Source organism: Indicator indicator, chromosome 1 (genome assembly GCF_027791375.1).
Source record: "Indicator indicator isolate 239-I01 chromosome 1, UM_Iind_1.1, whole genome shotgun sequence".
NCBI classification, from domain to species: domain Eukaryota; kingdom Metazoa; phylum Chordata; class Aves; order Piciformes; family Indicatoridae; genus Indicator; species Indicator indicator.
In genome coordinates, this window is record NC_072010.1 from 96,589,717 (window position 1) to 96,616,978 (window position 27,262).

At 38.9% G+C, this 27,262-nt stretch overlaps 1 protein-coding gene across 2 annotated transcripts in view; it reads left to right on the plus strand.

Annotated features, from left to right (window-relative positions):
- The window catches only part of LOC128974830 (ephrin type-A receptor 6), a 604,268-nt gene that overhangs the window by 56,894 nt on the left and 520,112 nt on the right, over positions 1–27,262 (plus strand). Inside the window, exon 2 of one of the 2 annotated variants that reach the window (XM_054391568.1) lies at positions 4,104–4,168. In XM_054391568.1, coding sequence (XP_054247543.1) covers positions 4,104–4,168 — 65 coding nt within the window. Of the gene's footprint in view, positions 1–4,103; positions 4,169–27,262 lie in introns of those variants that run through there. The other variant, XM_054391575.1, reaches the window with a different exon arrangement.

A 27,262-nucleotide genomic window follows, 5' to 3' on the forward strand; every position in this document is an offset into this window, starting at 1 on the left:
TAATAGGTTTATAACTGTATATTATCATTGGGCAACAGTATCCCTAGCTCAGTTATTTAGGGAAGGACATGCAGGTCCCAAATCTAAGTTCTTTCCCAAAGAAATCTTTGAATTTGTTGTGATTCATGACATGACTGTAATGGCAGACTTACACGCTTTCACTCTTGTTCATTCTGCAAGTTTTATACCCTAGGTCACGTCGGAAAACTGGCTGCTACAAGTGGAGGCTGGATGTCAGAAATGACAGTAACATTGCTTATTTGCAACCAATTTATTTGTAGCATTAGTTAGTTACTACTAACTGCAGTAGTTCTGGACACACACTTTTGCTTATGTTGGCAGCTAATGGCATGTCCATAATGGCATCTTTGCATGAAGCCTCGTTTAAGAGGAATGGGGCTTTTTATGGCATTTATATGCCATAAAAATGTCTGCATAAGTAAATGCAGGGATAAAGGTCACTAACTATAGCTTCCTTGTTCTATTAGCTTTTTTCTCATTGTAAGCATCATACATGTAGTGTCCACCATCTCTTTTCACATGAATTTCCAATTCTTTTGAAACTTTTACTACTTTGCAGTCAGAAGAGAAGCATTCATTCCTGAATGCAATTCAGATGTATGAACGAGGTCATTAGTCTTATTCTGAATTTGTTTAGCAGGGTGATTTTTTTGCCAATGAGCAGCAAGTTGGAAGCTTCTTGGCAGTGCAGACTTGTCTGCTATCAGGTTTGTGCTGCTGGGGATAGACTGCTTCTTAATTATCTCATTTAAAGACAGCTTGGATATCTCGGTCACACACTGAAGTCTGTCATGTAGATATCTCCAAATCACTGAAATGTGTGAGGATTTTATTACTTTATTTGTCTCCTCATTTGTATAGCTGGCCCTGTTGATTTCACCGCTTTACTGGTGTTTCTATTTCTTTGCTGTAAACATAGTGTTTACTTGATCTGTCAGTATTTGTACATTTTTTATTTTAATCTTTTTTTATATTGTATATAGTGTATTGTTGGAAATACAACCTTTTGATTATTATACTTTTCATTTCAGACTCAGGAGGTGACAGAATTCTAGTTCTGGCTAGTGATTGTTTGAATTTTCCAATTTGAAGTTCTAACAGGTTTGATAGCATCTAGAATCATAGAATTATAGCATGCTTTGGGTTGGAAGAGACATTTAAAGGTTATCTAATCTAACCTCAACCACAGTGACTAGGGACATCTTCAACTAGATCCGGTTACTCAGGACCCTATCCAACCTGATCTGGAATGGGACTTATATTACCTCTCTGGGCAACCTGTTCCAGTGCTTCACCACCCTCACTGTAAAATCTTCCCTTTTTCTGGTTAAACCCCCTTATCCTATTGCAACAGACCCTACTAAAAATACTGTCACCATCTCTCTTATGGGCCCCCTTTAGATAAGGGAAGGTCCCAATAAGGTCTCCCCAAAGTCTTCCCCAGGTGGAGCAGCCCCAACTCTCACAGCCTTTCTCTATAGGAGAGGTGCTCCAGCCCTCTGATCATCTTTGTGACCCTCCTCTGGACCCACTTCAAAAGCTCCATGTCCTTTTTATGCTGGACATGCTACTCCAGATAAGGTTTCACAAAAATGGGCAGAAACACCTCATTTAATCTGCTGGTCATACTTTTTTTGATGCAGCTCAGGATACAGTTTGCCTTCTGGGCTTGCACCACGTGCACGTTGCCAGCTCAGGTCCAGTTTCTCATTAAGTGTCACCAACACCTCCAAGGTCTTCTCTGACAGGCTGCTTTCAATCTCTTCATGCCCCAACCTGTATTGATACCAGGGATTACCTGGACTCATATGCAGGACCTTGCACTTGGATTTATTAAACCTTGTGAGATTCATGCAGACTCCTCACTATGTGATCATACAAGAGGCTTGCTATGTAAGATGCATCAAAAATTGTATTTTAACAAAACTCAGTTATTTGATGGGAATCATTTGGATCATGCATACCAGAAATATTAGGTCATGGTTCAAATAAAACATGCAATTTTCACTGATCAATTTACTCTAGGCTGGGTTTGTGTTTTTTAATGTGTAGCTTTGAGCCTTCAAATAGTAGTTGATTAATTCAGGGTAGGAAATAATTAAATCAGAAATGTATTGGGTTTATTTCCTGTATTCCTTTTGAGTACCATTTTAAATCATGGTCCTGCTACCACAAGATCTGCAAAACTGAAATGACACTTAATTCTCTGACAACGGTTGTAGAAAGAGTTCATCTCTCCCTGCCAGTCCACAGGTTTAGCAGTAACATAAAGTATTTTTCATTATTTCGTTATCTGTTAAAAATTAAAATATTATAAGAATTGAATTTGCTAAATAGCAAGAGATAACAGCTGAAAACCAAGTGCAGTTAAAAATAGTACATGTTAGCTAGATGGAGAGAGGAGGGGATGAGAAATGAAGAGAAGAAAAACTCCTAAGGAAACTGAAATATTCTTATAAACCAGGTCAGCATTTAGTCTTCCCTATGAAAATGAAATATCTAAACCAAGTGGCTTAACTTTTCAGGAGGTGACAGATCCCCAGTACAGTATAATTTGAAAGTTTACACAGGAAACTTGCCTCATCACAGGCCAAATGGGAAGATGCTTTTCTAATTCTTCAACATGAGGATCGTAGCCATATGAAAACACAAAATGCTAAGAGAGCTGTAAATCGCTGCTTCTAAGTAAGTGATAACATATTATGGAAATAAAATAGGGCTTGTAAAAAACTATTTCATTTATCTTCAAGTTTTCACAAAGCATCATGCACTGGTGAAGTGGTAAAGAAGTAAAGAGCAGAATATTTTAAAAATGTCATTAGTTTCTTCAAATAAATCATTAAACTTTTATTTGGTTAATGCTGAGCTTGTTACCTGACTGTATATTTGCTGATAAGGCTATTTCAGTTTCAGGTTAAAAGTCAACATACATTCAGACTAATTATCATTAATACAAAAGACAAAGTAAGATGCCAGGTCAGGTTTCCTCTAATGAACTGATGAGTTCATACAGTTACCACGTGAATGTGTCTTTTCCATACAGCAAAAAATCATGGCTTCTGCTGCTGCTCTACGGCTTTATAGAAATCCATTATAGATAACCATACATTGATAAGAGGTGGAAGATATGCAACAGTATAAAACCCCCAAATGCGTGGATAGTGGTGTCATATTCCAAACTTTCTTTTTCTCCATCATTTAACCATCCAAAGAAGAACTGGAATTTGTGGGTTGTAAGGAGGAGCTGATCATTCAAAACACACCAACTTGACAATTAAAATAAACTGCCATACGCAATATTTAATTTTATGTTTAAATCCTAAATTATGTTATGTTTCTTAAATTAGAGGGTAGAGGTACATGTAGGTAAAATGTCTCATGTACTAAATATTTTGTTTGCAGTCAGCTTCCTTATCACTATAACCTGTGTTTTGTATAATTTTTGCATTAGTGTAAAGAACAGAAAAATTAATTTAATGTGGTTTAATGTATTAAAATAATGCAGAAATATTTTGTAGCATACAGTAATGCACATCCTGTCATATATTTAGAAAACAGACTGAATATGACAGAAGTAATGCAAAATATAAGTAGCACTGTGGTATTCCAGTTAAAATATCAGCTCCAAAGTTGTTAGGTCTTTCCTTGTTCTTTCTGAATTATACAACTTGTGTATTGCATAACCTTATTTATGAGAAGTTCATGGGATTTTTAAAAAGTCTTACTTTTGAAACTCCACTTTTCTTTAATTAAAGGTGTAGAGAATTTCTAGATTTCCAGGCAGCAGATTGCAAAACTGTGCCGGCACTTTTTACTGATTAAGCATTGGTAGTGTATTGTGACCTGGTAATTTTTTCTGGGAAAAATAAAGGTTATATCTTCTGAGACATTTAGTAATGAAATATAAGCATAAATATTTAAATTCTATTTTTATTTATACTCCAATATTTTAATTGCTTTAATAACTTTAAGCAGATGTACCTGGCTGATACTGCTAGTTCAATTTATACCAGTTTAATTCTTAACTATTTTGTCTATTCCAAACAACACCACTAACATACCATTTATTTTTCCATTTTCAGTTGTGTTACTTGATACTACAACTGCCCTCGGGGAACTAGGATGGAAAACATTTCCTTTAAATGGGGTAAGTCACTCACCATTTTTGTTTTAATGTCTAGATTTTGACATTTTAACACTCTGGAAGTGAATGGCTGTTATACCTGGTTCAATATCCTTGCAAGGATATAGACTTGTCAGTAGTCTGTAGACTTGTCAGAAGGATTTTCTTTGTTTTCAGGACTGGAGGAGCCTGTTTTAAGTAGGAGTAACAGATGTGAGAATTACATGAGTACATATTATTATGCCCTACTCTTGTTTTCCTGAGTGCTACGAATCTATCTTTAAATATGATTGTAAGTGTTACACATCATAAAATTCCATATTAAAAAAATGCTATGTTGGAGGAATGTGTTATGATTACTTTTCTTGTGAAATCAAATCATTTCAAATTTTATAACTTAAAACTTTAATGATTTAAGTAAGTATTGACACAGATTTTAGCATCTGGTAAAATGATATCAAGTAAATCAGAAAAACATTATAAATATGTTAATGTCATTATACCGGTTTAAACATTTAGAGCAAATATTGAAATGGTTTGCTTTCTTTCCTGCACTCACCATTATAGATTAAAGTTTGTTGTTCCATTTAATGTCTTACAGGGGTTCACTGTACTCTTAGCACAGATTTCTAGGAGGCACTTGACAATGTGTACAGGTGCCCAGAGTGTTAGAGGTATCTGGTATACTTGGAGTTTGTGTGTCCAAGTATCTGTGGGGAATAGGAGAAATTTTACTCTCTGAAGTTCAACCATCAGTTCTTTGCCAGTGGCTACACTTCCAAACCTTGTCTTGTCTTTCCACACAGCAAATACATATAACAGAATATCAGAGGCATTTGTAGTTTCAGTTTTTAATTAAAATACAGTATACTGGAGCATTTAATACCTATTTTATCAGCTTCTAGTTCTGATCTCACTGTATTTATTGTATATCACTTATATTAGATGACATTAGCTCTTAATTATTGTGTTTGTGGCATAGAATTACTTGATTCTCTGAAATGAGCTCAGAAAATACCAGTTTTCTGAGTGAAAAATCTTGTTTCATTTGTAATTATCTTATTTCTTGTGGTCTGTTCCAAAAGGAAATAAGAATTGTCTATCCTCCACACCTTAACAATCTATTTTTATAGAACACCTTTTGTGTCTTTGCCCTCAGGGGTTTCAAGCAATGTATCATTTCTGAATCTCAGTATATTTTCGACTTTATGGTTTACTTCTTTTTTTCCAGAATTTTCCAGTTCTTTGTGTTCCCAGATATAATTTCAGTCTATCACAGCTACTTTTGTGTTCTTCATTTTGTATGCAGTCTCATGCAACCTGGGGTATAATTCTGAAAGTTTTATTTCCTTCAGAAATCCTAGACAAAGCAAATGCTGCCATACACTGTGATGAGAAAACAGAGTGAGGAATTTTTGCTGTAGCAAAAAGCAAATGCTGTCATATACCACAATGAGACAATACAGCAAGGAATTTTTTGCTCTAGCATTGTGTGATGAGCTCCAACTGAAATAAACAGTGAGGCTGCACCTAGGCCGGGGCCATCCTCAATACCAATACAGGCTGGGGAATGATGAATTTGAGAGCAGCCGTGCAAAAAAGGAGTTGGGGGTACTGGTGGATGAGAAGATGGACTTGAGCCATCAATGTGCAATGCACTTGCAGCCCAGAAGGCAAATTGCATCCTGGGCTTCATCAAAAGAACTGTAACCAACAGATCAAGAGAGATGATTCTGCCGCTTTGCTCTGGTGAGACCTCACCTGGAGTACTGTGTCCAGCTGTGGGGCCCCCAGCACAAGAGAGACATGGAGCTGCTGTAGCAGGTCCAGAGGAGGGCCACAAATGTGATTAGGGGACTGGAGCACCTCTCCTGTGAAGACAAGCTGAAAGAACTGGGGCTGTTCAGCCTGGAGAAGAGAAGGCTTTAGGGAGAACTTACAGCTACATTTTAATATCTGAAGGGGACCTACAGGAAGGCCTGGAGAAGGACTGTTTAGAAGGGCTTATAGCAATGGGATGAGGGGCAATGGTTTTAGACTGAAGCAGGGTAGATTTAGGCTGGACATAACAAGAAAGTTCTTTACAATGAGAGTTGTAAAAGACTGGTGAAAAGCTGTATTTACAAGCAGAGTCTAAAATCTACAATGAAATGCAATGAATATGTACAAATATACAAAATTCACAACATTCACAAATACATACAATCAACAGAAAAGCACAACCGATCTCCCTTTGCTTCCCCCAAGGGGACCCTCCCAAAGGGGCCTCTCTCTCTCCCAGGAGCTTCCCCCCAGGCCCCCCTGGACAGAGAAGCAGAGTTAGTTAAGCAGAAAGTTGTTAACTTAGCTGCCAAGGTCAGTACGTGTTATCTTCAGCCAGAAGAGAAGAAACAGCAGCCAGACAGCCCAGCAACTGCCCCCACTGCAGAACGCAGAATGTGCAGAGTGCCCCACTTTGTTTTGGGTAATAGTTCTTAAACATTTCTATCCGTCCAATGGAAGTGTTTAGAACAATCGTTATTTTGCTTTCTTACACCCAATAGTGACTTATTTACACTCTTTCACTTTCTCTGTTCTGAACTTTGCAAGGAAAAATTAAAAAGACAGTTTCAAACCATCACAACTGGAACAGATTTCCCAGGGATGTGGTTGAAGCCCTGTCCCTGGAGACATTAAAGATCAGACTTGATGTGACCATGGACAGCCTGATCTATTTGGAGGTGTCCCTGCTGACTGCAAGGGGGTTGGACAAGATGACCTTTGAGGGATCCTTCCAACCCAATAAAATCTGTGAATCCATGAATCAGGGAAAACTTTACTGGGAGGGTGATGGAGCACTGGAACCCGCTGCCCAAAGAAGTCGAGGAGTCTCCTCTGGAGCCTTTCAAAACTCACCTGGATGTGTTTCTGTGTGGTCTGCCCTAGGTCATACTCCTTTGGCAGGGGAATTGTGATATATGATCTCCGAAAGTCCCTTCCACCCAGTACCATTTGGTGATTCTATGTATAGTTTTGCAGCACATTGATGTTTTCAGGTGTCTTAGAAACCTTTGCTGTGTTTTAGAAATTGTCTGCACTTACTAGAATACACGGGGTTTACATTTGAGTCAGTAGTTGGGACTCAGTTATTAGAGAATATTGCAAGTAAGTATTATCTTTTTTCTTTTTTTTTTTTAAGCAGATGGAGTAAATAAGTGGGAGAAGTTTGTAGCATGAGGAAAACGTACAGAATAAGGGACATAAAAAAAGTAGGCTAGAGTGAGCTGTGAGAGTAACTGAACAAATGAAGTGTTGAGAGGCAGGTAAGAGATGTGTGCGTACTGTTAGCTAAGGAAGAAAGTATGTCTAAACTGTCAGTGAATTAACCTAAGCTGAAAATTGGATAAAGATTTTTGTGCGCTAAATGAAAGTTTTTGTACATCTTTTGGGAAAGATGTACAGGTGCGAGTACACAAATTGGAGGAGTACAATCAACTTAAGAAAGATACTATAAGAATAAAAACGAGCATACAACTGCTTATATATTTAAACAGAATATACATTTGTATGCTCCATGTCACTTTTGTATGCAATACGAATAAAGGCCACTGTTCATGTCAATTGTTAGTGTTTTTGTCATCAGCTAATGTAACTCCTATTATACTTACTGATTTTGTAAAGAACAGTAGAACTGTTGTCTTTCTAAATCTTCCACAAACATCAGTCCCATGATGGGTACATCAGCATTTTCCGTTTTCCTGGAGGAGAGTGACAGGTTTTGCGTTGCTTGTGTCTTAGGTAGAGTTTTTGTTCAGATACTGTGCAAATCTTACATGTTACTTTAATCAATTTTTTTGTTGTTTTGTTCTTCCCCCCCCTGCCCCAAATAAGTACCTGTGTGATCTTTACATGTGTATGAAAAATGTCATTGACAGATATTTACTGCTCTGATTAACATTTTTTAAGTTAGGAGGATGACATGCTAGGTTTTCATGAGACTGAGACAAACAGACGTCATTAATTTACTGTCATGCTTAGTCACAAATAATGTTTCTATTAAATTAAATAGTAACTGTAATATTAACATTTCGGTAATATTGAGTATGCCTCAGAAATTTTAAACAGGCTATGGTGAAGTAGGAGGAAAAAAAATAGGAGATATTCTTCTGGAATTTGCAGAACCTTAACCTTCACATCCAACTTTGTAGTAGAATCACAATGTCATGTTTGCAAGCTTTCACCAGTTTTGATAACCTCTAGAACTACCTACCCAAGCAAGTAAGGACACAACACAGTAGTTTTGTGTGTGGCATTTGTATGCAATCTCATCATTCAGCTGCAGAGATGAGTCATGCACAAGTGTGTTCTTCATTCCTTGGTAATATAATACATGATTTTATTTTTTCATTTTCTTCCCAGTTATTTGTGTAACCTTCCTGAAGCATGAGAATACAATGCTTTTTCTTACAAACACGTTTTCTTTATTTGCCTGTCAGACTTTTTCCATATATTTTGAACAGGTAATGAATTAAGTGCTTAGAGCTACAAAAATGCAGCATAAAACATTAATATCTTTGAGGTCAATAGAATCAACTTTTGTTGTTTGAGTTCCTGTTTAGCTTCTTGGTGATGGGCTGTCTAAAATTTCTACTTTAATAATGGACATATCTGATACTTCCTCTGTTCTTTGGGCTACAGTTCAAAATGACCGATTGATTTATGAAAAAGCACGTGCTATGGAATGAAAGTAGGTCTTTACTCAACAAACTGTCACTCCATAACCTTGAAATGCAGAGCAAATGTTTTTGAATTGGTACAAAAAAAGGGAAGAACCCTTTCATATATTTCAAAAGAGTATGTGAATGTGAGCTACTGGGCAGGCCAGTTGACTTAATGTGAGCTATTATCCAGGGTTCTATTAGAAGTCAGTTTGCTGATCTTGGGAATAGGATTATTTTCCCTAGTTTTTCTGATGTGACTATTGGAAAGGTAGGGGTTTTTTTTCTAGGAAATTAAGCACTGATAGTAAGGTTTTGAAAATTAGGGAGGAAAGGAAAACCTGAAAGCCTGACAGAAATGTAGTGGTCCACCATCTTTACTTATCCTTTAGCAGCAATGCTAATAAAATAATGTACCTTGGGCAACTCCAGTTTTTTTTTTTCCTTCTCACTTCAATGTAATTTTTAAAAAATAACAATTATTTTCCATGACATTAATCAATGTAACACAACTATGTGAGCAAAATTTGTTTATGAGCTATGGTTTGGAGACTAGTGTCATAAGGGCCTGCCTATTCCTGAAAACTTCTACCACAAATATTTCTACTTTACTCTAAAAATCCCTTAATTTGCATGAGCTGAACCTATTTTCCAACTATTTTTTAAAATAAAGTATTCTTATTTGAAGAAGAAAAATAATAATGAAAAAATAATCTGCTTCTAATATTAATCTAAATTTAAACTTGTGTGTAGCCACTTAATAAACTCCAAAAACATTTAAAAAATAGTATCAAAGAAGGGCAAGGTGACTCATAACAAAGATGTGAGAAATTATTTACATGTGGAAGGAGATTGTACCAAACTACCTTGACTTGTCATAGTAGGCAAAATGTACCAGACTGATTATTCTACCCTGTCTATTAAATTGCTAGTTGTTTTACAGTAAATATACCAGTCTGTAATTAATTTTTTAAACATCAAGTTCCCAAGAGGAACATCACCTAGAATCCACTGACTTAATAACTGTCTTGTCCTCTGCAACATTACAGCTGACCAGAACAGTTCTGAACTAAGCACTTTCTGAAGGCTAACATAGAAGGTTTGAGCCAGTACAACTTCACTTTTATTCCCCCATGTCTTCATGAGCAGACAACACTTTCTCTGAGGTAAAATAGTGGAGGTGACTCATGGAAAGTCATCTTAAAGTTCAAGTTACAGAAAGATGAACAGGCTGATTTACTGCAAACAGTTTATAAAGGTTTTTTTTCTCTGGGCTGCTCTGAAATCCTAGGGAGAATGGGTATGCAACATTTCCTTTGCTATTTCTTTCTGTTGCAAAAAAAAAAAAAAGGAGTTAAAACTCACTGTTTTTCTAAAAGGCTACTCAGTCTAGGTTTTATATCTATACTGCTTAGGGAAATTACTCTTTTGTTTGAAGTCCACCACTGGAATGTATTTAAGTACAGCCTAAGGATTCCTACCCTACTCATGTAAGATATCCTATTTTCCTAGAAGCAACAGTGCATCAGGACAACTTCTACCCTCCATCAAATGGGAGCAAATATAATTTCCTCTATTTTTATTATTCTCTCTCTTTTTTTGTAAGCAAACAAAAGCAAGGTCAATTGTGAACTTTGTAACAACTGCATAAAAGGAAACAAATGCAAAACAAGGACTCGTTAATTTAGAGGCCATTTTATTCTAGATAAAGAAGCATTACATCAGTGTGGTCCTAAGCTCCAGGCCCTCGTGTCACTCTTAAAAATGAAACTTTCAAATGAAGGTGTTAAAAATCAGAGTACAACACTCAGTGCTCACAGATATGAGCTGGAGAGGATGAAGATGAGGAAGTAACTAAGTCATGATAGGAAGTAATTTCAGTTGGTACCTCAGAATCAGTACACAAATAGTATGTATAGAGGGGAAGAGGCTATAGTACTAACAGCATTTGCAGGAATTTTGTGACTGTTGTCAGGCAAAATTATTCTGCCTGTGTTACAGAGATGGCAAGATTAGATTAATGCAAGTTGACAGTCTGGAAGTCCAGAAGAAACTATTAAATATTTCTAGAAGAAGAATATAAATAAATTATTTCTCCCATTTCATGATCCTCTGACAAAGGCTTAAAGAATGACATTTTGCACTTAAAAACAAACAACAACAAAAAATCTCTGAAAGAATCATGAAAGATTAATCTAATTTCAGTGCCTGGAAAGCTGTCCAGTAAACAAAGATTTGTTGGTGTTGATTGACAGCTGGACAAATATGAGCCAGTATGTGCCCAGGTGGCCAAGAAGGCCAATGGCATCCTGGCTTGTATCAGGAATACTTTGACAAGCAGGACAAGGGAAGTGATTGTCCCATCCCCTTGTACTCAGCACTGATAAGGCCATACCTTGAGTACTGGGTTTGGTTTTGAGGCCCTTACTGCAAGGAAAACATTGAGGTGCTGGAGCGATCCAAGAGAGGGCAACAAAGCTGGTGAAGGGTCTGGAAAACATGTCTTCTGAAAAGTAGCTCATGGAACTGGGGTTGATTAGAATGTGGAAGTGGAGGCTGAGTTGAGGTCTTCTTGCTCTACAGCTACCTGAAAGGAGATTCTAATGAGGTGGAGGTCACTCTGTTCAAACAAGTAACAAGTGATAGGATGAGAGGAAATGGCCTTAAATTGCACCAGAGGAAGTTTAGATTAAATAATAGGAAAACATTCTTCACCAAAAAGGTCATAGGGCCCTGGAACAGGCTGTCCAGGGAAGTGGGTTAATGGTGGAGGTGTTTAAAAGATCTTTGGATGAGATGCTTAGAAACATGGTCTAACAGCTGTGTACAGGGAGATGTTAGGTTATGGTTGGACTTGATCATCTTAAGGTCTTTTGCAACCAGGCAATTCTGTGATTCCTACTTGGGTAATTAGAAGACATTTCTCTAGTTTCTGTTAATACAGTTTTGAATGGCTTGCTACCGTTTGTCACCAGAACACACTCGTTTTGTGATATTTTTCAGTACCAACCTGCAAACATTTATTTCAATGTAGCGTCATCCATTTTTACCTCTGTTTTTTAGGTGGTATCTCTGAAGGTGATTGGGTCAATGTACCTTGGAATAATTTTCAATACTTAGATTATTTTTAACTATTAATTTTCTTAAGTAGATTGTTTCTTTTTTAGACATGTCCTAATTTCTTTGAAGTTACATAAACCCAAAACAGTTCTAAAGAGAGAGAAGCTTAAGCCCCTTCCTTTAATAAAATAATCAATAAACAAAGCAATTAGCAAAAAAAAAAGTAGTACTCTCCTGTACAAAGTAATTGAATGCATAAAGAATGGAAAACAGGGAGAAAAGTTAACAAAGGAAGCTGACTTGAAGAAAAGACTGAAGAAAGAAGAGCAGTACATCTTCACTGTATGAAATAATAGTACAAGTATCAGGTTCAGCTTCAGGCACAATACACAATGTAGTGAAATAGAATGTAAGGTGGGGAGAAGCTAAATAAGAGAGAACAGAGTAAATAATGTGAAAGTGATAAAACCAAAATAAGCAAGTATCTGACATAATATACTAAGATGTGCTTAGTAAATTCAGTAATACAGAAAGTGGAGTTACTGTTTTAAACATGCCCAGATGGCAGTATGACATCACAAGAAAAAGAGAGTTTTTAGTAGATATGGTGATGCTTGGTGTCCATAGTTTAGTTCTGCATTCTGTATTATCTTATTATTCACAAGCAGAGAACTACATTTTACAAAAGATAACAACAGATGAATATTCTAAACATTCTAAATATTTACCAAACAACTTGTCTTTTAAAAGCCTCAGTAGAAAAAAAAAACTTTAACAATCTTTCATTTTTATAGCTACAATATGATATTTATGATGCTATATGACTATGTGATGTATGATAATACATCATAGTTGTGCTGGGTTAACAGACCCCACTCTCCCCCAACACAGAAGTGAGGGAAAGTAATACAAAAAAATCCAAATTCTGTGTTGAGATAAAGAGCTTTGCTGGAAAATGAGATAATACAATGCACAATTACCTTAGCTTATTTGCAGAAAAAAAAGCACAGCGAAATGCTGAAGCAGCAGCAGAAGCCAGCAACCTACCCCTGACACCCCCACAACCAGCAGCCAGCCCAGTGGAAAAGACCAACACTCCATACCTAGAAATTGAAAGCAGCAACTGGAACAGGAAGCCTCTCATGTTACAATCTGAACTTCAACGCCCATGATACTTTGCTCCAGCCAGCACTTTCAGTTTGAAGCTGGGGTGACAGCAGCATGGTATTGAATATCAGCAGCAGATTCAACTCAACCCATGATGTTAGTCTCTGTAATCCGTGCTTGAATATTGTAAACTACTTTTAATTATGCATCACAGGACACTCAGTAGAATGGCTGAAAGAGGTCACAGCATCTTATGTTCATTAAACCATCTTTGTAAGTAGTTTAAGGTCAGGATTTGTGGGGTGAGAAAGATGCTTTAGGGCATTTTAAGCCAGAATTAAGAAATCTAATTGTATTTATCACTTCCTGGTCTTCTTTGTCATTGGAGAGCTGTGACTGAGTGCACAGCATCATAGTTCCAAGACATCCTCTACTTCTTAATATGGTATATTATGGATTGACCCTCACCAGCAGCTAGGCCTCTGCGCCAGTGGCTTGCTCACTCCCTCCCAGTGGCATGAGGAGGAAAACTGAAATGGCAAGAACTTGGGGACCAAAATAATGACAGTTTAGTAGCAGAACAATGCCCATCCAGTCGTCAGGAAATGGCTACTTTGTGAAAACTACCACCCCTATCTAGCTTGTTTGCTGAGCATGGCATGTGGGATATGTCCCTTCCCCACCTTTTGCCCAGCAGTTTGGGGCTTTATTTCCTGGAGTTTTTTTTCCTTGTAATATTGAGACAGGCTTTTCCATTTCATTTTGAGAAAGTGTGGAACAAGGAGGAGTCTATCACTATCACTTTGGCATTGTGCATCATCTTTGTGTTAGTTGCAGGGCTTAATACATTTGGTTTCTTCCTTGTTGGTAGGTAAAGAGTTTTCTCTAAGCTCCACTTCTTTTTCCTTTGTCTGTGTTTTATCTTCTGTCAAAAGGTCTCTGTTTTACCAGCTTTGTGAGTGTGGCAGTCCAGGTGCCTCATAAACTGAAGCCACAGAGTTACACCTCCAGTGTCCAGAGTGTCCATCCCAGCAGGTGGACACAGGAAATAACATATTTCTACCCATAAATCCTGCACCTTTATAAATCTGATTACAAAGTCATTGTCTTTCTCTTTCTTCCCTCTCTGCTCCCATGGGAGATGCTTTCCTATCAGGGCAATGGTGGAGGGCTATCTCAGGCCTTTTTAGCCTGTTTAGGCATAATACCAGGATAAGAAGGGAGGGGGCTTGGGGGGGAGGAAGGGTGGAGGAGGGCAATCTCAGGCCTGGCCAGCCTGAGACCAGCAGTGTGGGGGAAGAAAGAGACCTGGGGGTTTTGGGTGCACCCCAGGTGGGGAGAAGGGAAGCACTGGGTTTTGCGGTGTGGTGTAAGGGAACTCTGTATGCTTTGGGATATGCTCACTACTATGCTTTGTAGTTTTTTTGTAGAATATTAATTCCTTTTCTGTTTAAAATTTCCATCACTATCCAATCTGTTTGTGTGACCATCATTCTTTTGCTCCTTCTGGGGCAACAGAGCATCTGTCTAAACTAGGACAGTTAGTGACATGTCATTCTTAGTCCATGTTTTCATGCTGAAAACACAAGCAGACATACAGTTAAAAGCTGCCCAAGAATCAGTAGTAGAGTAGTGCTAAATTGTGTACACTCCTTGGCTATTAAACTCCTTCTTGCTTCTTTGCAGTGACCCCACCTATTGTCTCTAAGATGACTCTTCTATGAACACAGGGCTGAGCTGATATCCTGGCCCTCTGATAAATGTTGGAGTAGTAAAACTAGACCTGAGATTTCTGAAAAAATTACTTCAGCTGGACTGAAAGTGTTGTGTTGTAGAAATTCTTCTCTGCTTTGCTCTCTGCCAGAGATGTCTGTCTCTAAATCTCTAGTATAAAAATAGTGCTTTAAAACTCTTCTCTGAAGAACAGTTAACATTTAAAGTTTGCAGCAATTGATAGCCTAAAATATAAAGAATTGAAAACTTCAAATTTAGGAAGAGAAGCTTTACATGGTAATTTGAACACATGGTTTAATGTGCACAGCCTGCAAAGGGGTCCAACTGAGTACAGAGACCTTCTACTTCTTGCATTATTTATTTAAGCAGTCATAGCAAAATTGTATATTCTTCACCTAATCCTAATAAACTACTTCAAAAAGTAAAGAATAGATCGTCTGTAGATGTGTTTGTTGACTGCTAATAAGGATATTTAAAAAAAAAATAATCACAACTCTTTGGAGAACAAAAATATAAAGAAACCCAGTAGAAAATTCAGGTGTTTATTAATAATAATAATTTATAAGCATCTTTCAGATTTAAGAGGATAATCCATCTCTATTGCATTTAATTGAAAGAATCCCTTCTTAAGTGTTTAAAATATGGTACTTACAGAAAAAGAAATCACATATACTGCTGAGATGTAGAACAACATTTGAAGAATGCAGATGTTCTTTTAGCTTTTTGTTTTGTTTTGTTAAGACTTAAATGGATGGTCTCACTTGACCATAAATGGATGGTTTCACTTTGTATTTCTGCAGGTTGATGATCCGGTGGGACTTTTCAGAAACAACCAAACATTTTCCACTGAGGCAATGTAGAGATAAACTTGCCACTGGGTATTTTAATGTTGGGGAAGAATCTTATCAACCAAACCAGTAAAGTTGCCCCAAAACTTGGTCAGTAAAGTTGGCCATTTTGGCTGGTGAGCTGATCGGGATCGACACCGGGTCTGCTGTGCCTGCTTTGGGTTCTCTCTCTTTTCGTTTGTTTTTGGGGTTTGTGGGGCGGAAGGATCCTGGCAGAGAGCGACAACCAGCGGTCGTCCTCTCGCGTGCCTGCTCGGGATTGTGACGTCAGCCACGGGAATTTTTAAAACCCGGCGGGGCTGAGCGCGCGACGCCATTTTGGCTGGTGAGCTGGGCTTCTTGCCTGCTTGCACGTGCCAGGTTAGCTGACAGGATACGGGGAAAAAAACCAAACAAACAAAAAAAAACAACCTCTCAATAAAATCTCCGATCTCAAGATCTCTTGCCAGCAGGTACCTACCATGGTAACAACTCAGACAAAGGGTGTTAAACATGCAGTACGTTCCCAGACTGAGTCTCTCTACAAGCATGCTGATGTTCAGGCTTCTAGCTGCAGTGAGTGTTCGAGCCTGGCACTTGGTGTGGAGGGTGAAGGAGACACCTGTGTCAGGTGTGACCAGGCGAATTGTCTCTTAAATTTAGTAGCTGAGCTGAAGGATGAAGTGGCTGAGCTGAAAGCAGAAGTAGCAAGGCTCAGGACCATACGAGAATGTGAAAGAGAGTTGGATATGTGGGAACAGGCTTTGAAACCCCCTCCAGTTGAGGGGAGCAGTGGAGGATGGATACAGGTCCCAGTCAGGGGAAGCAAAGGGAATGCACCCCGACCCTCCTCCCCTCCCCCGCTGCCCTTGAGCAATAACTATGAGACTCTGCAGGCTGAGGGCAATGTGGATGAGAGTATTGTAGAGGAACCAATCAAGGAGATGCCAAAGACGAAGCAGCCCCCCCAAACCTTAAGGACCAGTGCTACAAAGAAAAAGAGAAAGGCTATAGTTATTGGAGACTCTCTCTTGAGGGGAACAAAGGGACCCATATGTCGTCCCGACCCATCCCATAGGGAGGTGTGCTGCCTACCTGGGGCCTGGGTGAGGGACATCACCCAAAGGTTACCTAAACTAATCCAGCCCTCTGACTATTACCCATTGCTGGTAATCCAGGCTGGAAGTGAAGAAATTGAAAAGAGCAGCACCAGGAAGATTAAAAAGGAATTTAAGGCCCTTGGGAAATCGATTGACGGGGCAGGAGCTCAAGTGGTGTTCTGCTCAGTTCCCTCAGCAGCAGTGGTGTACACTGAGAGGAACAGGAAAACCCACACCATCAACAGTTGGCTTAGGAGATGGTGCCAGCAGCGGAATTTTGGCTTCTTTGATCATGGGGCAACTCTTACTGCACCTGACCTGCTGGACCAAGTTGGGTTGAATTTATCTAGAAAGGGTAAGAGGGTGCTGGCACTGGGCTTGGCAGGACTCATTGGGAGGGCTTTAAACTAGGTCTGAAGGGGGTGGGTGTGGAAACCAGTCTCCCTGGAGAGGAGGGAGGACCACATAAACTGGTGAAATCAGCAGCCCAGCTGAAGTGCATGTACACCAATGCACGCAGTATGGGCAACAAACAAGATGAACTGGAACTCTTGAATCACCAGGAGAACTATGATGTAGTTGCCATCACAGAAACATGGTGGGACGATTCTCACAATTGGAGTACCGCACTGGGGGGTTATAAGCTCTTTAGGAGAGACAGGCAAGGGAGAAGAGGAGGAGGGGTGGCCCTGTATATTAGGGAATCCTTTGATGCCTCAGAACTTGAGGTTGCAGATGAAAGGATTGAATGCTTATGGGTTAAAATCAGAGGGAGGCTGCACAAAACTGACATCCTGGAGGAGGCCGATGAGATATTCTATAAGCAGCTGGAAGCTGTCTCAAGATCATCAGACCTTGTCCTTGTGGGGGACTTTAACCTACCAGACATCTGCTGGGAACTTAATTCAGCAGAGAGGAGACAGTCCAGAAGGTTCCTAGACTGCATGGATGACAACTTCCTGATGCAGCCCTTAGGTGAACCTACCAGGGGTAAGGCTCTGCTTGATCTGCTGTTCTCAAATAGAGAAGGGCTGGTGGGAGATGTGATGGTTGGAGGCTGTCTAGGGTGCAGCGACCATGAGATAGTGGAGTTCTCAATATGCAGGGAGATAGGGAGGAGCAGTAACAGAACCCTCACTTTGGACTTCCGGAGCGCAAACTTCAGGTTGTTCAGGCAACTTATTCGGAAAGTTCCCTGGGTAACAGCCCTTAAGAAGAAAGGTGTCCAGGATGGTTGGACCTACTTCAAACAGGAGCTCTTAAAGGCACAGGAACTGGCAGTTCCCACATGCCGTAAGACGAGCTGGCGGGGAAGACGACCGGCCTGGATGAGCAAGGAGCTCCTAAAGGAGTTAAGGGAAAAAAAGAGGGTTTATCGCCTTTGGAAAGGGGGGGAGGCAACTAGTGATATGTTTAAGGATGTTGCTAGATCACGTAAAAGAAAAATTAGAGAGGCAAAAGCACAGTTAGAAATTAAACTGGCCGCTTCCATGAAGGACAACAAAAAGCATTTTTATAAATATATTAATGCTAAAAAGAGGGGCAAGAGGAGCCTCCACTCTTTATTGGACATGGAGGGTAACATTGTAACTAAGGATGAGGAGAAGGCTGAGATTCTAAATACCTTCTTTGCCTCCATTTTCAACAGTAAGGCAGGAGGACTTCAGGATAACTGGCCTCCTGAACTGGTCAATGGGGTCAAGGAGCAGTGTTGTACTCCTGAAATCCATGTGGAATTAGTTCGAGACTTGTTGAGTCACTTGGATATTCACAAGTCCATGGGACCTGATGGGATTCATCCTAGGGTGCTGAAAGAGCCGGCAGATGAGCTGGCCAAGCCTCTGTCCATCATTTTCCACCAGTCCTGGCTCACTGGAGAGGTCCCAGAAGACAAGAAACTGGCCAATGTGACGCCCATCCACAAGAAGGGATGGACAGAAGAACCTGGGAACTACAGGTCTGTCAGCCTGACCTCAGTGCCAGGGAAAATCATGGAGCAGATTGTCTTGGGGGCAATCACTGCACACCTGAAGGATGGCCAAGGAATCAGGCCCAGCCAACATGGATTTAGGAAGGGCAGGTCCTGCCTCACCAACCTGATCTCCTTCTATGATCAGGTGAGCAGCCTGGTGGACGTAGGAAAGGCTGTGGATGTAGTCTACCTGGACTTCAGCAAGGCCTTTGACACTGTCCCCCACAGCAAACTCCTGGCCAAGCTGGCAGCCCTGTGGCTTGGACAGCAGCACTCTGCGCTGGGTTAGGAACTGGCTGGAGGGCTGAGCCCAGAGAGTGGTGGTGAATGGTGCCACATCCAGCTGGCAGCCTGTCACTAGTGGTGTCCCCCAGGGATCAGTGCTGGGCCCCATCCTGTTCAATATCTTTATTGATGATCTGGATGAGGGGATTGAGTCCATCATCAGTAAATTTGCAGATGACACCAAGCTGGGAGCAGGTGTTGATCTGTTAGAAGGTAGAAGGGCTCTGCAGAGGGACCTTGACAGGCTGGACAGATGGGCAGAGTCCAACATGATGGCATTCAACAAATCCAAGTGCCGGGTGCTGCACTTTGGCCATAACAACCCCATGCAGAGCTACAGGCTGGGGTCAGAGTGGCTGAAGAGCAGCCAGGCAGAAAGGGACCTGGGGGTACTGGTTGACAGCCGCCTGAACATGAGCCAGCAGTGTGCCCAGGTGGCCAAGAGAGCCAATGGCATCCTGGCCTGCATCAGGAATGGTGTGGCCAGCAGGAGCAGGGAGGTCATTGTACCCCTGTACACAGCACTGGTTAGGCCACACCTTGAGTACTGTGTCCAGTTCTGGGCCCCTCAGTTTAGGAAAGATGTTGAATTGCTGGAGCATGTCCAGAGAAGGGCAACGAGGCTGGTGAGAGGCCTTGAGCACAAGCCCTATGAGGAGAGGGTGAGGGAGCTGGGACTGTTTAGCCTGGAGAAGAGGAGGCTCAGGGGTGACCTCATTGCTGTCTACAACTACCTGAAGGGAGGTTGTAGCCAGGAGGGGGTTGGTCTCTTCACCCAGGCAACCAGCACCAGAACAAGAGGACACAGTCTCAAGCTGCACCAGGGGAGGTTTAGGCTGGAGGTGAGGAGGAAGTTCTTCACAGAGAGAGTGGTTGGCCATTGGAATGTGCTGCCCAGGGAGGTGGTGGAGTCACCATCCCTGGAGGTGTTCAAGAGGGGATTGGGCGTGGCACTTGGTGCCGTGGTTTAGATAGTCATAAGGTTTAGGGTGGCAGGTTGGACTCGACAATCTTTGAGGTCTCTTCCAGCCTTCTTGATTCTATGATTCTATGAAAAGGGCTATCAATAAACGGAATAAATATATATTAATTCAACTAGCAAAAGTTATTTTAAGAAGTCTATTAATGTTTCTTTGTAGTTGACCAATAGTTTAAGAAACTGGACATATTGCAGAGTAAGTTTAAAAAATATAACAGTTTATGTTAGGAGATGCAACAGCTAAATAATATATGCTTGATATAACCTTGTTCAGTGATTTCTATGCATGTCCGCTAGTATTTTTCATCAACTTTCCATACTGTAAGAAATACTCCCATTTTCTTAATTTTTATTAAGGAAGATCACAAGACATTTTGTTTTGCCTCTCACTCAACATATACATAAATATTCTTTCTTTATGCTCATGACCAGTATGTTATGAAGTGGTGAGCATTAGACATGTAATTTATGTCATAACATTTGACTAACAAAGTTCAACTTATTGTATGATAGATGCTATTGCATACTCATGTTGGGGCTTGGTATGTCAGAGGAACACTACTAATAATTTTATATCAAAGTATTTTAAAAGGTTAATAGAGTTTATTGTTGACACTAGCATAGCTAAGTAGATTGCTTTGATTCCCTGTTTTGTGCAGGATAGCTAAGGTTATTGACTTTAGCTCCCTGATTTTTGCCATGATGATTAGAGGGATTTGTTTAAACATCCCATTTCATGTGGTATAGCTCCTATAAAAGGATTAGTTTTGAGTTTCGCTTTCACATGAGAAAGCTAAGGGGATTAACTTTAGCTTTTCATTCCATGAAAAAATAACTAAGGGCAGTATCTTTCACTGCCCATGTGGTTGCATTAAGATTTTTCTTGCTTTTTCTGTTCTTGTTTCCATTTCTATTCCTGTATTTTTTCTTCCCAAATTCTGCTCATGTCCAGCTTCTCATCCATCAGCATCCCCAAATCCTTTTCCTCAGGACTGCTATCTATCACCTCATCCCCTAGTGTGTACTGATAGTGAGGATTGTTCTGGCCCAGGTGCAGAACCCTGCACTTGCACTTGTTGAACCTTATGTCATCTAGTGATGAATCATCTGGGCTTCTGGCTTTGAGAGAGCACTGCTGGAATAGCTTGTGATTCACTAAAATCACCCACAGAAATAAACTCTGTTGTAAAGGTTTTGCATGTGGTTCATTTAGGTCTGTTGTAAGACATCACTAGAAATCTTTGAATTTATTCTTTTGTATTTTTCTGTTGTAGTTTACAGAGTCCAGTTTTTCTTTACAAGTGCAACACTCTTCCAATTGAAAACCAAAAGTAGAGGCTGAAATGGTATGTTACACGGAAGTACTGTTTGTGTACTTCACAATTTATAGTGAACTATTTTAGTCCAGGCAAGTCAACATTGTTCGGTTATTTCTCAGTGTTCATTACACTGACTGAATACTTGCCATAATGTAATTTTGAGTATTATTGACAGATCGTTCAGTTGATAGATCCTTCACAATGATTGTAAAGTGTTAAGAAAATAATAAAAGGAAATAATAAAAGGAAAATACCTTTTGCTTGATGGTACTCTTTCTGTTACAGTAAGATGATTGATCATATCCATGAACTTTTGAAATATATTTTAAAAATATAGTTGGGGAATTGTTTTATTTACTCAAGGTCCTGTAGGTAAATACAGACCATCTTTCTATGATGAGCTTACTTTATTCCTGTTAACAGCTCCAACTCAAAATCCTAGTATTCATACTGTCTTCAATATAATTTCGAAGTATTTTATTACTATGTATAGCAGCTAAAATTATTTCTCAGATTGTTTTTGATAGAGGTAGGCTGGTTCCCAGTGGATATATTGTTCATGTTGCCTGATCCAGAAGAAAAAATGCATAGAAAATAAGATAAAGGGAAGAGGACTTGGTCAGGAAATAAACTTGGTAGTTTTCCTTTTGATTAAGGCAGGATCAGGGCACTCCAGCAATGTGAAAATCCTCTGCTTGTACAGATGCAGTTAGGGAAGATTTTGTTTCTCCTCTGTGGTGGCCTACATATTACTATCCTTTTAATTTTAATTTTAATTTAAGATTAAATTGAAGTAACACTTTTGGACAATATCAGTCTATTAGGAAAAAAATCTAATTAGAATCTGTAATTTCTGTGCAATCAAATGGAAGAATAGAAAAACATTGATTAGGAAGATCATATAACTATGTCATCATATCAGGTTATCCAGCTGCTTTTACTGTCACAAAACAGCTGTTAGATTTGTATGGAGATCCAGGATTATGGTCAGTTAAATTACATACAGTACTTAGGTCAAAAAAGTATGGAAAGAAACCATCTACTTTTATGTAGTAGGTATTGCTGCGGAGGATAATTTACATATATGAACACAGGCAGTGGTTTTGTTGATATAAACCGTGCTTCACTATTGGCTTTACAAGCATAGCTGTATGGATAAAGTTATACCAATAAAGACTTAAAACGATGGCTTTTCAAACTATAGTTGTGCTGGTTAATAATATGTAGTAAGTCTCCACTGTGTGTGTATATGTGTTTGTGTTCTTGAAATACAAGTTTTCTGGTTTAGAATTTGTGCATAGCAGAAGGTTTAAGTTGCAGTCTTTGCCTGTCCCATAGAAAATGAGTTGTTTACATTCAGATTGCAAGTAATTCTGATGCTGTTATGAATAGACGCAAGACACAAGAAAAATTGTGTTCAAACATTGTATGCATACTCAATTTAAAAGTCCTGCCTTCACCTGTGAGAAAATTTACTGTCACTGCCTCACCACTGCCTTATACACTGCCTACAACAGGTGAAATACACCAGAGTTTTAATAAACTTTTTGGAGATCAGGAAGATCAGTGGACACTTACCACAAGCAAAAAGAAACACTACAGGAGTATTTGTTACAGCATGTGATTATCTCATGTGATCTGATGTTTTTTGCTTCAGGAGAACAAAACTCTATTAGAAAAAGTGTGCATAAAGGCCACAACTTGTTTAATAAAAATAAAGGGAAACTACATTTATAATTAGCTCTTGTAGTGAAAGGCAAGTCCGATGGCCAAACCCAGAAATTTTATATTGTCAGATGGACACTGACAGAAGTGTGACCAGAAAAGTTCATATACATGCATGATCTCTGCTTTTATCAGTATGGGTCTTTTGGGGATAGACATTTAAGGAAAACTTTGAAGAATATATTAGACTTTTTAAGTTTCTTTTAACTGTAAAACAGTACAATACAGAGTTGGTCTTTGCTGGAGTAGTAGAATTTGTTTACCTCTTCAAATTTCTCACTTGATATTAGGTGCGAACCATCATATTGGAAAATGAAATCACTATGCTAAATAGATGTAAGTGAACAGTAAGCTAAGCTGCAATGAATGTTTTATTTGGTTTCATAGATTACAAGTAATCCATTTTTCTTATTGTCCCTTTAGCTATTATTAGTCACCTAATCTCTTAGAAGTGAAATGTCAAACACAAGTAATGAGAAATGGTTTAAAAGCCAGACATCCTAGTTATTTGTGTTGGTAGACAATGGTAGACACACCAGTGAAGGAGGCACAGAGTTCTGATATGATTTAAACAAAGAAAAATGAAAAAACAGTGAGGATTTTTAGAGGGGGGTGACATGGGCAGGGCAACAGACAGTTTTTAAAAAAGCCATATCAGTCCTGTTTTACATAAACTGAAATGGGCTTGTAGAAGTGAGAATGATCCCACAAAGGATTGTGTCCATGATATTTGGGGAAGAGGTCAATATTTGAATGTGGTCAGATGTCAGGAATGACAGATCCTGTCCCTATTAAGAGGAAAACTGTCAAATGTTTTGACAATCCAAAGACTGTTGAAGGCAATGCCAATAAATCAAACAAGAAAACTCACAAAATCATAAAATCATAACACAGTTTAGGTTGGAAGGGACCTTTAGGAGTCTAACCTCTTACTAAGGCAGAGCTCAGGGTTTTTCCAGGCACATTTTGAATGTTTCCAAGGATGGATATTCCTCAGTCTCTGGGCAGCATAGTTCAGAACTTGGCTTAGTTGTGAATGTGGGTCTTTTTCATACCTGAACAGAGTCCTCATTGCTGCAGTGTAAGACAATTTTCTTGTGTCTTTTAACTGTGCACAGCAGTCTGGCTGTTACTTTTCTGTGACTAGGCGTTAATTAGCTGCAGACAACATAACGGACAGTTCCTTAGCATTCTTTTCTCAGGCTCAACACAGGTTGTCCTTAACACCTCATGTGCTCCAGCCCCTCACTATCTTGTTGAACCGCTATTAGATTCACCCCAGTATATCAATGTTGCTCTTCTACTAGGAAGTCACGATCAACTTGTCCTTCAAGACTCCCTTTTCTGCAAAGCAGTTTTCTGGCCAATTAGTCCTCAACCTTTACCACTGCACTTATTCCCTTCCAGTTGCAAAATTTGGCACTCATATTTGTTTAGCTTTCAGAATTTTCTGGTGGAACTTCAAGCCCCATAATATTTTGCTCTAGTCAATACTTTCATTTTTGAAGCTGATATGACTGCAGCATGGTATGAATTAAGAGCAGGAAATTCAACTCAACCCATGACTTCTTGCTCTCCATACTATCATCCTGTCCCCCTACCAAGTGTCATATGAAAACTATCTGCAGATTTACTCCAATCTATCTACAGATACAGATGCAGACCATGCCAAAAGCCCAGAGAGAGTCAAAACATGCTGCTCTCACTTTGGCCACACAGCCACTCATCTCATTGTAAAAATTTATCATGTTGTTCAGATTAAAATTGCCCTTGGTAAATTTGTGCTAGGTGTTCTCAGTTACACTCTTCTCCTTCATGTACATTCTTTTGACAAAGATTTCTTCCATAATCCTCCAGGGGCAGATGTTAGGCTGACCAGACTGTAGTTCCCAAAATCTTCCGTAATGTCTTTTTTGAAGATGGATGTGACATATGCTTTTTCAGACCTTCCTGTGAAGACAAAAAATACAGTGAATGCCTTAGCTTTTTCAATGTCATTTGTTCTCAAGTCCTCTAATTCATTGAGCAGTAATTCCACACAGCTAATGTACCTTCAGAGACCTTTATTGCCACCTGTTACATCCCACTTCAGGGCCAGCTTCAATTCAACTGAATTCAGGTCAGTTCAATTTCTATACACATCCTTTTTGTGTATGAGCTTAGTTAGGAGTTTCCCATTTCCATGTTGACATTCTGCCATTTTTGCTTGGTTTCTTGTTATTGCAACAGTCTGTTCCTGTGCTAGAAGATGAATCATCCAAATATAGGAGACCAGTCTGGAATATCAGGGCACATTTGAGTCATGCAAATATAAACAAAAAAAATATATTTTTGCCTGGAGAAGTAAGCTGAGAAAAGCTAAGCAATTTTTCTGTATCTTATCTGAAGGAAATGATTTAGGGACCAGAACCCCAGACACTGTCTTACTGATAGAAGGAGATGCTTTAACCCTGATGGGTGGCAAACCCTGGGAACAGAGCGCAGCCAGAAGGAAAACACAGACAGGTCGGCTCCCTAGAGGCCACTGTGACCTAAGGGAGTTACGCAGGGACCTGATAACAAGAACAAAGCAAAACTTAGGACAGAATTATGGAATCCCTTTATCTCTTGCCTGACATTTGTTTAAGCCTTCTGAAAAATATATGTGTTCGTGTGATACTTTCTCTCTGTAGCCAATCATGAATTTACAACTGTAGTTTAGACATACTATGACCAATTACAAGCTGCCTTCTGATGTTATGTTAACCTATATAAAGAAAAAGCTATGTACAATAAATTGACACTTGGCTTGCATCAGGCCTCGTCTCGTCTCTCACATCGCAGCACTTATCTGCAGAATTTTAATCAGGTAAACTTCTACACAAGTCTTTGGATGACAAAAAGTTATAATAAATTTAATCTGTACCAGTAACGTCAAAAGACAAGTTTTCATGCCCATTATCTGTGATACAGAAAAAGGAAACACATTATAAATGGAATACACTAAGGTTAGTGGAGAAAAAGGATGCATTTATTTCATATCAAAACCTACCAAAGTCATATTTCCAAGTGCTAGAAGGCTTATGAAATCTTTAAAATAGAGTTTCATCCTAATATCCTTAACAAGAGGGGAATATTACCAGTATTGTGTTTGTTGCTCGTAGTATTATTTAAGCCAGCAGAGAACCAAATATTTATGGAAAATAAATCATCTATTGTAGTTATTATAAATTTGTAAATATGGATTATTGGTATTTTTTTCTATTTCTAGGAAAAAAAAACACAACAAAAACAAATAAACAAAACAACACCTTACCAATCCAGCCTTGAAACTAGAGACCCTTTGCAGATGTAGGATTTTGCTTAGGTTATGATAAAATGTAATAACATTTTGATACCTAGGTTTAAGTTTTTGATGGGTTTTAGGTATTTTGATCAGGTTTTTGATATTCATGATATTATTTATGTTTAGCTTATAGAAGGCAAAATTATTAAGTTTTTATTATTAATGCAAAATACACTGGTTAAATTTTTTAAGTATAATGGATTTTGTGGGCAAGTATAAAAAAAAAATCACATGAAGAGTGTCTTTTTTTCTTTCTACCTGTGAGCATACCACATGTCAAAAGCTTTCTTTTCTTTATATTTAATGAGTCTTACATGCTGTTGGAATATATATATATGCAAATGCATGAATTCCAAGAGGTGAAAAGATCAATACATTCAACATCAGTTAGTAAATGAACTACCTGAAGAAACCAAAAAAGAAGTATTATTTTAATCTATAGAATACAGTGTTCTGTATTATGACTCATGTATACTTGTGTGATTTGCTTGTAACTACTACTGTTTTCCTAAGATAGTCATTAGAAGCCATGAAACTGAAATGATGGTAGTATTTATCAAACTAGTCACACTACGTTGGAACCACAAGTATGCTTGTGAAAAACAAGAGGGTAAGGAATGTTTTTCAGAATTATTTGGTGAGAGACTGCAGAAAAACAAATGAAAAAAAATTAAACACCTTCGACCCTAAATATGAAAAAAAAACCCATCAAACAACCAAACGAAAATACCCCAAATCCAAACAATACAGGTCTTGAGAAAGATGACAGCAAGCATACAAAGTTATTCCCAGGTTCACTAGTAGCATGGTCTTGAGAAAAAGCAGAAAGTTACTCTTTGGATGAGTGATGGTTAGCTGGGTGCTTCGAAAGAAAGACTAATTTCTGTTTCTTGACTGTATCACCATCCAAAGGAACTGTTCTTTTTGTCTTTTGAAAAGAAATATGACTTTATCAAAGAAGTAATTAACTGCCTGTATTAACTACTAT